General features: G+C 37.6%; 1 protein-coding gene across 1 annotated transcript; it reads left to right on the plus strand.

Moving 5' to 3' along the window:
- Positions 1-3,739: 3,739 nt before the first annotated feature.
- LOC130232375 (interferon-induced protein 44-like) lies at positions 3,740-13,005 on the plus strand. Its single transcript, XM_056462237.1, has 9 exons — positions 3,740-3,772; positions 4,498-4,548; positions 5,292-5,357; positions 5,541-5,574; positions 5,705-5,906; positions 5,984-6,133; positions 9,905-10,076; positions 10,179-10,279; positions 12,322-13,005. Exons 3-9 carry the CDS (start codon positions 5,315-5,317, stop codon positions 12,502-12,504), a joined length of 885 nt encoding a protein of 294 aa, XP_056318212.1. The 5' UTR covers positions 3,740-3,772; positions 4,498-4,548; positions 5,292-5,314; the 3' UTR covers positions 12,505-13,005.

Raw genomic sequence — 13,005 nt, forward strand, 5'->3', positions numbered from 1 at the left:
TCTTTTTTTATGGTTTTTGATTACTTTACTGTGGTCCTTTTTATTTTCCCCTTCATCCGTCTTGTCCTGCGCCACCCAACATGCTCCGAGCTGGTATCAAACTGGCAACCTTCCACATGGGAGTCGGTTGCTCTAGCAAGGAAGCTAAAGACCATGGCCTCTAGCGTCTGTCGCTAGAGCACCTTTAGAGGTCAGAGGAGTGATGTTTACCTGTACAGCACTTACTAGCTGGCCTCCATTACAATTGCAACTAATTCTCTGTTAGATTGTTAGATTGTCTCTGTAGACTGTTAGATTGGGGTTAGAGTTGGGGTTAGTGTAAGTTGACATGTACTTGCAATGTTGTGGAATGAACCGCCAACTTATCCAACACATGTTTTATGCAGCGGATGCACTTCCATGCTGCTACCCATCTCTGGGAAACATCTATACACACTTATACACTACGAACAATTTAGCCTACCCAATTCACCTGTACTGCATGTCTTTGGACTGTGGGGGAAACCGGAGCACAAGATGGAAACCCACGCGAACGCAGGGAGAACATGCAAACTCCACACAGAAACGCCAACTGACCCAGCCGAGGCTCGAACCAGCGACCTTCTGGCTGTGGGGCGACAGCACTACCTACTGTGTCACCGCGTCGCTGTGGGGCGACAGCACTACCCACTGTGTCACCGCGTCGTCTTGTTTTAATTCATATGTTTTATAAAATGAATGCATATTGCCAATAATTTTTTTTTTTTCTAAAACTGTAGAGAATTTTAACATTTTGCATTGTTGGATCACTTTTGAAACATTTGATGGAACTGAAATTTAAAATGAAAATGCAGTTTCATTTTTGCAACAAATAAAGGAAAAAATATGTTTGCAGTTAATATTAATGAGGTGATGGTCAGATATATTTAAACTAAACAAGATTAAGCCAATAAACCTAGCAAAAATTTGTGCGTTACTTTTATCCCTGCTAATGGGGTCAAAAGTGAAGTTATATTGATGCTGTTCTACATTTGATCAAAATAACACCTGATTTTGATAGAGCACTCTTATGAGCTAGTTACCACCTCTCTGCTAGTCTGACTAACTTTTTAGTTTCCTGGACTACTTAAAACATGTGACATGTTAAAGTGGTGTGATCATTTAGTGTTCACTTACAGAGTCACTTACACTTAGTTTACACAACATATTCACCAGATTTTTTTCTTTTCTTCTTTGGCTCTTGGTGAAGGTGGTCGCATTTTTCCTCTCCCTCCCATATCTCTTCAGGCTGGCTCCTCTTGTCTCGTCTTATTCTATCTCTGAGACTCTCTTTGCTCTACTCTCCAAACAAATAAAGAATTATGGATTTGATCAACTGGTCTTTGAATGCAATTGACACCATCTTTTCAATGAGAAGTTTGGGTTCGGGGGAACCCACCTGTATTGCGGGGACGTTTGCAGCTGGATACGCGATGGACGGGTGGGAGAAGTGGCAAGTCCTGTGCCTGGCTGCTCTGTCCCTGGAGGATATTGAAGATATCTATCTAGTCGGAACTTTGAAAACAGGGTTTTTGCTGATGGGCTTAGGCGGGACCCTGGGATATCGACGACTGATGGGTCAAAAAAATTAAATTGGCTCAAAATCCCACCAAGCTGGCTAACTGGATTGAAACGGTGGTGGGCAGAATTGTTACAAACCAGACTGTGGCATTAGAGCGAAAACATCATGGAGAAACTAGCGGCTTTGCAACAAGATTTTGTCAGACCTGGAGAGCAGTAACAAACATTAAATATCTGCAAAATTGGCAGATATTTACCTAAATTTCAAAAACAATTCTTTTCTTTCGGCTTCCCCGACAAACAACTTCCCCTAGAGAACAAGATAAGCAGACTCTCTGAATTCCTGCTCCCTGTTCCAAGGACACCTGTTGAGACTCTATAGGCTTACACACACACTGACACAGCTACACATAGACAATCACTACCTAGCCCGCATCCCATGCTGTCGTGTGCTGTCACCCACCGGTGTGGATAGGCGGGTCTGTGACCAGCACTCTCTAGCGGGAGAACCAGATGGCTGTCGCCTTCATCTGACTATATTCACATCCACCATTCCCATCCCCTGTTGCGATGTTATGTCTATTTGTTTGTGTGCTTGTGCTGGGGCCTCCCCCCCCGGCCGACACCCCCCCCCCACCCCCCCGATCTTACACTGCCCTAATTCAAGGACAGTCAGAGAGGGGCATTTTCGCCTCCCTCCTCCCAAATGTATCTTAAATCCTCTTTTTAAAAGCTACTTCTCATCTGACCTGTCTTCCCATGAAATGTGTGATGTTTGTGTATGGTCGGGGAGCTCCAATCTCACTGAATGTAAAAGTGTATAAATAAAGGCTTCATCATTATCATCATCAATAGACAGTAGAAATGAGAGACCTCTTCTTTTTTCAAAACTGCAGAAAGTTAATCTCCACCACTAATCATATATTTACTGACCTCAGCTATGGGTCAATAACTCTTCATCCGACTGAATGTATGTATTGTGAGAGGACACCTGGTAAGGTTTAAAACTCTTAGTCAGAAATGCTTGAGACCTACAAACTATTTAGAACAAAGTTTGTGCTGGGACTGATATTTCTAAAAGAATAAAAAAAATGCCCTTTTTGTTTATCTTATCTACTTAAGAAAGAGTTGAAAGACTAAAGAGTTTAAATCATGGACACTTTTCTCTTATTTTCCTACTCCATTTTTATTACTTAGGCTTGACCATGGACAGCTTTATGGATTTAATGTGTATGGTGGATTTTGGGAAGAATTCTCTCTCTCTCTCTCTCTCTCTCTCTCTCTCTCTCTCTCTCTCTCTCTCTCTCTCTTGGATTTAATTTATATTTTTGGAAAGTCTGTAATCTTTTTTTGCACTTTTAAAAAACTCTAATGAAAAAATCTATAAAAAGAATAGGGCCCTTTTGGTTTTTCAGCCTCAGTATTAGCAGCAAAGCTATTTCCTGTAGGTTTCAGCTTTGATAAACATTGTGGTTTCTGTATACAGCATCTTGAATCTGCATCGTTCTCACAACAGCTTCCTGTTTGACATACTGTTTGATTTAGCAAAATTTTAGTTTCATTTCAGTTACATTTTTTTAATGTGCAAATATTTTTGAAGATGGTGTATTTCAGCTCGTTATCACAATGGAAGCATGCTGAACATTAACTGTGATTTTTAAGACGGCATCTTTGTTTTAATTATTGATAATTTGACATCATTTTGGACTGTTGCTTTTTCCCCACTGTAATAAAATTTGATGTTTCCCAGCCAAATTTCTCCTTTTGGAAAAGTTGGCGGTTCATTCTGCTGTGGTGACTCCTGATGAATAAAGGGACAAGGAAGGAAAGCTGAAGGAAAATTAATGAATTAATTAAATTAGACTTATTACATTGTCATTGTGACAACAAGCTCTCCCATGCATATTGCTGTTGCATGTTTACTTTACCATACAAAATATGGTCATAAACGTTCTTGTTTTTTTTTTATTACTATTATTATTTCATGATCTTCTTTTGTTTGTGGTCAAACCTGCCCAATACCTTAACTAATACATTTGTATTAAGAAAATATTATACTTGTCATTTTAAGATGTTTTAAACCTTCATGTTCCTGCATGTTTATTGTTTTATGTTCTGTTTTACTCGATGAAAACAACCTCTGAAAAGGTCCATTTCAAAACTGAAAGTAAATTCAGTGAATGCGGTTTCACAAATCTAGAACAACACCTCACTCTCTCAGACTGCCTTGAAGGTAAGACTAATTTCCTAAAGAACAAATTCAGTGTAAATATAGAGATAAATGTAAACATTTTAGAGCTAATACAGTATGTGTGCAGTTTAGTATTACTACAGTACCTGTAGGTCTACCGGGTATCTCTCACACTGTGGTAAATTGAAGTTATAAATAGAGTATAGGGCTCAAGTTGTAAAAGGATTTTGAATAACTGTATGAAGCACAATCTTCTTAAAATAGAAATTCAGTACTGCTAAACGTTTGCAAAGATTTCGTCGAGTACATTTTGATTGATTGAGATGCAGTTTATATACATTAAAATATTCAAAACAACAATCTTATATATTTACAGCCAAAAAAAAAATGTATTACATTTACTAAAGCTTTAAATCATGAAGATACTGCACTGTCCCTAATTTTATAAATAAATGATGAACATTTTTAAACCTCTTTAAGCTGATATTAGATGGCTATTTTGCACAAGCTGGTATAAGTTTTTAGGGTTTTAATGAAAATCTTTTAACTTACTTTGGTGAAATATCTCAATAGCAGTGTAAAAGAAGGAATATGTGGAGCTGTTTCCACATTATAATGACAAAATGTAAGATTATGCCATCATCCATGTGTAATTGTTGCATGTCAATGCTTGACATTGCAGCCTGCCATTATCAATGTCAAATGTTTTCAAACAAACATTTATTCATGCATTTATTCATCTATTCATTCATTTTCTTTCTGCTTAGTTCCTTATATATCAGGTTTCACCACAGCGGAATGAACCACCAACTATTCTGGTATATTTTTACACAGCAGACACCTATGCACTTTCGCATTCACACACACACACTCATACACTCATACTGCCAATTCCATTATTCATTTTACTTCAGCTTAGTCCCTTTATTATTCATACTTATCCAGCATATGTTTTACACAGAGCATGCCCTTCCAGCTGTAACCCAGTACTGGGAAACACCCATACACTCTCACATTCACACTCGTATATTACGGAAAATTTTGTTTCTTCAATTCACCTACTGCTTCAGAATTTTTCCACATTCGTTCTGAGATATTCCATTCGTATATAAAATGAATCATTTTCTCTGTCGCCTTTCCTGAAGCTGGGATCCTGTTACGTTTGAACAGACAGCAGACTGCAAGACAGGATCACTTTAAGTCAGTTAAATGAAAAGCAACAGTGTTCAAAAAATCAAACTGGCCTAACATGACATAGAAAATACATTCAGACAGTTTATTAATTAAAAAATAAACAAGCTGCATGTATTCTTTTTAACTTGGCAAGCTGGCAGAATCCTAAAAAAACAGTCAAAAAAAATCAACAAAGTCAAAATTTAATTCAGCGACACATTTAATTCTACCACCAGTGAAAAATCAGTAGATCATATTAAGGAACATTTTATTAACAGTACAGATTACTATGGCGAAGTAATCTGAAGGTCACTGAACAAAAGCTGGATTCTGAGGATTACAGTAAACTTAAGCCTATTCAATACTGTTATCTTATTTTTATTTCAAGGAACGGACAAAGGTGTTGCTAGGATGTGGCCATTTAAGAAAAAATCTAAACAACCTTCATCCCCAGGTAAATTTAGTTTTTCAGTATAACAAACTGGGCAATACATCATACTGAATGATCACAAAGAAAATTACATAGCCTGAAAAGACTATATACTGCAGAGATAATATAAATAAAACTTAAATAGCCCAAATAAATATACTAAAAATAGAAACTGAAATTTACCCAATATTTATTTTGGTTAAATAGAGTATGAGACGGCCTGGAGGACCATGGATTGGAAGTAAGCTCTGAAAACTCTCATTCCTATCAGAACACAACATGCATATAGACAACTTTCTGATTCTGATTGATCAATCACATCATTCTACAGGCACTTAATGTGAATCTGTACTGTGCTTTATTTATATCAGTGATAAACAAAAACTTCTGACAACAATTAAAAATTTCCAACCTGGCAACCCAGAGGTCGACACTCTGAAAATTCTTCTGCATGGACCAGTCGGTGCTGGAAAATCCAGCTTCTTCAACTCTCTGGATAATGCTCTACAGGGCCGCATCACTAGCAGAGCCTTGGCACATTCAGTCCAAACTGATCGAAGTTTCACTGTCAAGGTAAGCTTAATGTTAGCTAAATATATCTTTCCTTACACTTTTCACACGCAAGAGGCTTTAAATCTGTTTATTTACAGTACCAAACCTACAAACTGAAAAAGGATGGATTTGGCTCTTACTTACCACTGACTTTCACTGACATTGCCGGAATGCAGAGTGAACATGGGGGAATAAGTACTGCCGACATCATCAAATTATTAGGTGGTCACATCAACAGTGGATATATTGTAAGTGTGTTTTAAATCATTTGAGATGGTTAAATTAAGCAAAGAAAGAAATGTACAGAGGTGGGTAAAGTATCCAAAATCTATACTCAAGTAAAAGTAACTCGAGTAAGAGTAAAAAAGTATCTGATGAAAAGAATCACTCAAGTAAATAGTTATTAGTTATTTATATTTATATTTATATAAATATACACACACACACACACACACACACACACACACACACAGTTGAAGTCAAAAAATTCACAGTATTTCCTATATATATATAGAGCTAGAGCGATCTATAGATCTAGAGATAGAGCTAGAGCGATGCAGTGACGCAGTAGGTAGTGCTGTTGCCTCACAGCAAGAAGGTCGCTGGTTCGAGCCTCGGCTGGGTCAGTTGGTGTTTCTGTGTGGAGTTTGCATGTTCTCCCTGCGTTTGCGTGGGTTTCCTCCGGGTGCTCTGGTTTCCCCCACTGTCCAAAGACATGCAGTACAGGTGAATTGGGTAGGCTAAATTGTCCTTAGTGTATGTTAGTATGCGAATGAGTCTGTATGGGTTTCCCAGTGATGGGTTGCGGCTGGAAGGGCATCCGCTGCGTTAAATATGTGCTGGATAAGTTGCCGGTTAATTCCGCTGTGGCGACCCCAGATTAATAAAGAGACTAAGCCGAAAAAAAATGAATAAGTGAATGTAGTATAAATGTATGTAGAAAAGAACAATTTAGTTTTTATATGGAACTCAGTTTTAACCAATTTTTAAGTAATTTTTTATTTTCAGAAAGATGAGTGTCCACCTTTTCTTCAGACAGTACAGATCTGCTTGCTTTGACTGTCACCTGCCATTTTAGTGGATCTGAAAGCAAGAATTATCTGACTGAAATGGGCTTATGAAGGAATAATGTAACGGGGCTTATTCACATGTAACATTTTCTTAAAACCCTATTTCCACTACTGAATAAGGTCTCACAGGGCTCGAATTTAACCTTTTTTCTTGGTAGCACCGGTGCTCCTAACTTTAAAAATTCAGTGGCACCAAACAAAATTTAGTCGCACCCACCAAAAATTATGAGCCGTCACTACACGTTTTATATTAACAGACACACAGATATTCTATAATAACACCCTAATCACAACTAACAAATAAACAAAAATCTGCATGCGCTCACCGGCCCTGCCCGCACTGCTTGACGTGAATGAGATGAACTGAATTAACAATAATAACTGCTGTTCTCATGGGCGCTGTCTGATATTGCACATATGATCTTAACATATAACTTAGAATTTGCATACGTCATCTTAATAGCAATAACAGTCTTTTCATGAGCTGCAATATTAGTTTCATCTCAGTGAATGCATGCTCTTTAGCGATGGTGAACGCGGTTTCAGTCGCACGATTGACAGCATCGTGATGATTAAATGAAGGATTAAACAGAACATCTTGTGCTTAATGTATAGATTCAGTGGCAAACACTGTTACCTGAAAACTGCGTCCCACCGGCTTTACAGTGAAAGCTTTAGTCATTTTCATAGCGGACTTTAACCGCTGGAAGTCTTTTATCCACTCTTCGAAAAGTGTAAATGCTGGATTGACATTCATTACATGATCACTAATCAGATCTGCCATTATTTGTAACTTCAGGTGGTTTCTAAAACTAAATCTGTCAGTGTTGTTTTCATTCTCTCGTATCTAGACTTTTACATTTTTGCGACTGTAGTTTCCGGTCATTGGAACTGAGTGATTGACAGCTGATATTAACCAATCCATTCGCATTTTGTTCTAGTGCAGTGGGCCAATAAGAAGAGCTTGAAGGTGGGAAAAGCATTGTGGGCTTTGTTTGCTGCTGCAACTTGACATGACAACTGTTTTAAACCATTCCTAAGCGCTGCATTTGCTGTTTTTATGTGCAAAGACACAACCTCTACAATGCAGCACCTCATGATATTTGCATACAAGTCCTATGAATTATATTTATTATCATTTGACAGTAATGGAGAAATGCCACCAAATGTAGCGAAGTAAGAGTAATGATTTTTCTCTAATAATTTACTTGAGTAAAATTAAAAGTACACATTTTTGAATGTACTCAAAAAGTACACACTCTCAGAAATAACGATACACGAGCTGTCACTGGGGTGGTACCTTTTTAAAAGGTACACATTTGTACTTGAAGGGTCCATATTTGGTACCCAAAAGTATATATTGGTACCTAAAAAAATTTAAGAGGAACACTTTTGTACTTTTTAGGTACTAATATGTACCCTTGGGGTAGTAATATGGGCCTTTTAGGTACAATTTTGTATCTTTTGAAAAGTACCACCCCAGTGACAGCTTGTGTACCTTTATTTCTAAGATTGCAGGTTACCCAACAATTTTACTCAAGTAAATGTAACGAAGTAAATGTAATTTGTTACTACCCACCTCTGGGAATGTGAACACGTTTTTTCACAAAATGGTGTCAATTAAATTAGTTTTTCATAAAACTAGAATGACAATAAACTTTACAATGTCCACACAAAAAGACACCAGTTGAAATTGTTTAGTGCCCAGAACAAGCTCCAGATATGCAAATTTTAAAACCTGTAAAATAAAACATAGGGTGTTACGCAGTGGGTAGCACGATCGCCTTACAGCAAGAAGTTCGCTGGTTTGAGCCTCGGCTGGGTCAGTTGGCGTTTCTGTGTGGAGTTTGCGAGATCTCCCCGTGTTCACGTTGGTTTCCTCCGGGTGCTCCGTTTTCCCCCACAGTCCAAAGACATGCGCTATAGGCGAATTGGGTAAGCTAAATTGGCCATAGTGTATGAATGAGTTGTCCGTGTGTGTGAATGAGCGTGTATGGATGTTTCCCTGTGATGGGTTGCAGCTGGAAGGTCATCCGCTGCGTAAAACGTGCTGTATAAGTTGGCAGTTCATTCCGCTGTGGCAACCCCAGATTAATAAAGGGACTAAGCCGAAAAGTAAATGAATGAATGAAAATAAAACATCTTTTATAAGAGGGAGAGAAAAATGACTGGAGATATGCTACTGTAAAATAACTTAACTGTGGCAATTGTGCAAATAATTAACACACACAAACAATATAAACACATGTGGATTAATTACAAGTTTCCATTCATTCATTCAATTAATTTTCCTTCAGCTTAGTCCCTTTATTCATCAATCGGCAACTTATCCAGCATATGTTTTACACAGTGGATGCCCTTCCAGATGCAACCCAGTACTGGGAAACACCCACACACATCCATTCTCTCTCTCTCTCTCTCTCTCTCTCTCTCTCTCTCACACACACACACATACACTAAGGACAATTTAGCTTACCCAACTCCCCTATAGCACATGTCTTTGGACTGTGGGGGAAATCGGAGCACCCGGAGGAAACCCACGCGAACACAGGAAGAACATACAAATTCCACACAGAAACGCCAACTGGCTAAGTCGAGGGGCTCAAATCAGCAACTTTCTTGCTGTGAGGCCACAGCTCTACTCACGGCCACCCAGTATAAAATGTATAAAAGTATAATGTATAAAAATGACCATTAAAAATGCAGTTAAAAAGTTAAAAAAGAAAAATATATTGTTTCAAAACTGCCAATAAAAAAATCACTTTGTTTATTGCAGTTACATTTTTCAAATAAAACTTGACAGTCCAGGGATAAAGGTCCCATGATGCAATTCATAACCATAAACAACTGGAAAACACCCATGAATAAAAATAAATATGGAAACGGTTTATCAATGTATGTTTTTTCACAGTGTGCATTCTTCTGGCTTATGTGCTTCTGTCTCTTCAGTTTAACCCAAATAGTTCAATTACTGAAGATGATCCAAAGTATAACAAGGAACCCAACCGAAAAGACAGGATTCACTGTCTGGTGGCTGTTCTTCCTGCTAATACTGTTTCTATGACAGATGATGACATAATAAGGCAAATGAAAGAAGTTCGGGAGAAAGCACGAGACTTGGGTAAAGGACACTTTTAGTCCAAAAATATAACAGGAAAAATTATTTAAATATAGGTTTCATTGTTTATTATTAAATATCTAATTATTGCTCGTTATTTTACAGGCATTCCTCAAGTCATAATCATGACCAAAGTGGATGAAGCATGTCCACTAGTCAAAGACGATCTACAGAAGATCTACACAAGCAAAAAAATAAAACAAAAGGTATTGTGCTTTCAATTATTTCTAAACCACAGTAAACTTCAATCCTGTTCTGTATATGTTCATCTGACACAATATAATGGCAGTAATGGCAGTTTTTGCACACATGCCATAATGGTCATGTATTTATGGTGGCTTGAGAAAGCTAACATACTGTTATACTACATAAACGTATTATTCTCCCGTCTTTTTCTTCAGAGACTAATTTCTATACGCATCTCCTCCTAGACAGTTCATACTACAACCCCCAAACTGGTCTGAGTCCGGTTGCTATGTCTTTTCCAACTGATCCGACTTACTGTTTTACAAAAACTGACACAGAAAATTCAGAAAAGTCCCATTGACGTAACATTGGAGCAAACTTTATGACTTCTGGTCCATGCAAAATTTTGTGTGTCGAAAGTGTCGAACTTTGCGCCAGACCGTCAGGTTAGGCTCATTGAACTCTGACTACCAATCTGCCAATCAATGATGACCTTTCAACTTACTAGCCACACCCTAGCAGCCACTTACGGGACCCTAGCAAAATATATTTCCAACATATACTTCCATATACAGTCCCATAGACTTCCATTGTAAAAAACTGCGATTGACTTTACATTGGACATATTAACAACATACAGTACCAGTTCATAATAGCATGATACTAATCCATACTAGAAACATACTAACATACATACTAACCATACTAGAAACATACTAATTCATACCAAATTCATGCAACAACATGCTAGTTTATTCACATAACTAGTCAGTTAGACTTAAACCATAAATGAGTGTATTTACAATTATAATTATTCTAATATATATATATATATATATATATATATATATATATATATATATATATATATATATATATATATATATATATATATATATATATTATTTATACAAATATAATTATTACAAATTATAAATGAGATACATACTCTGCAGCAAACTGCTTGTGTAGGCTATTTGATTTGTTCGCGCACTGTCTCAGTTATATTGTGTGATGAACGGATTGTGCAGGCTCGCACCGGTTTATTAAGTAAAGCTGTAACCGCCGCGCAGCCAAGACTGCGCTTCAGTAATGAGTCCATTCAACATGACTCTGCCTTTCCCAGCTTCTGTTACTACATGTACAAGTTAATCAATGATGAAGACTGTTTGAATTTTATTTTTTGTTTTACGACGAGCTTGGTTAGCATACCTTTGCCTGGATGGTTCTCGCGATAGTTCCAATATTCTGATTGGGCTACAGCCACTCCGAGTCCCAGCATCACTGTTTTTGAACAGCAGCGAACTGAAAGGAATACTTCACTTAATTGACGAGAGAAAACATAACGCAAAGAGGCGTTTCCCCACGTTTTAGCGCAAATTAATTCTTCAGCCAATCAAGGGCCCCCTTCTTCCGTGGGGCTTCAGCCCCACCTAGCCCTTATGTTAATCTGGTCCTGCCTGCAGCTGCCACACACCCCAATTCTTGTCCCTCCTCCTAAGTTACTTCCAGTTTCTTGCCTTCTCTGCCTCCTCCACCAGCTCCTTAATACCTCTCCTCAGACTCATCCCAGATGCACCGATAGCGCAGAGAAGATGAATTACTGACTTCCCAACAAATCACCTGCTCCTGACTTCTACGGGATGAATTGTCGCCGTCCAACCCTCGACTCCACATTCCGCTGCTAAATCAGAGTAGCTTGTGCCGCTTGAACTCATGCGCCGCTGCCAGTCCCCCCACGGCAGTCAGCTCAGTCACCAGAACCTTCTAAGCTGCTGCTGACCAAATCACTGCATCTGGTCTTAGTCATATATAATATAATTTTCAGACCAAAATTAATTTTTGCTGCAAAAGTCAGTGTTTCACTCCATCATGACTCAACTCATTCTTTCACTCACTCTCCAACATTTCTTTCACGTCTTTAAAAAAAACAAAAACAAAAAAAAAAAAAACACTAATCTGTATTTTCTTGTAATATTCTAATAAAGAGCGCATTTAATTAAATATTATTTAATAGTGGCCTAATATATTAAAATGTCAAGTAAATGATTGCTGTTTGCAGATGGTGGAGTGTTCTGTCAAGCTGGGAGTTCCTGTGAGCTTCATTTATCCTGTGAAAAACTACCATGAGGAAAATGCCAACAATGTCAAAATGGATATTCTGATTCTGGATGCACTGAAAAATATTGTTAACTTTGCTAATGACCATGTGGAGGACAAAATAGTCAGTGGAGAAGATCCCTGAAATCAGAGGTCTTGGGCTGTGTAGGATGTTTGTCAGTTATGTTTCTTGTTAGTGATAGTGGTAACACAATAACAGTGCATGAATAATGATGTATTAATATGTATATGTAATATGTAAACTGAACATTACTTTATTATAAATAAATGATGTGTTAATGCATGCGCTAATCATGAACTAACTTTAACTACAACATTATTCACATGAGTTCATGTCTGAATAGGCTACCTTAATTACTTCTTAGGATGCTGTTAATTATTGTATTAACTAACATTTAAGTTTAAGCAACATGAACTCATGAACTGTTAATGTATAATAATGTGATGACTTTACTTTACATCACCATTAACTCATCCTTAACTACTCATCAACTCCTGTGTTTAAACTGTTCATGTTGATGTTGACAGAACCCTTTTCTATTGTTATTCAGTGTAAACGCACTAGACAAACGTGCATAATGAGTTCATGAGTAGTCAAGAATGGGTTAATGATAATGTGTCCCTC

Source organism: Danio aesculapii, chromosome 1, assembly GCF_903798145.1.
Source record: "Danio aesculapii chromosome 1, fDanAes4.1, whole genome shotgun sequence".
In the NCBI taxonomy this organism is placed as follows: Eukaryota; Metazoa; Chordata; class Actinopteri; order Cypriniformes; family Danionidae; genus Danio; species Danio aesculapii.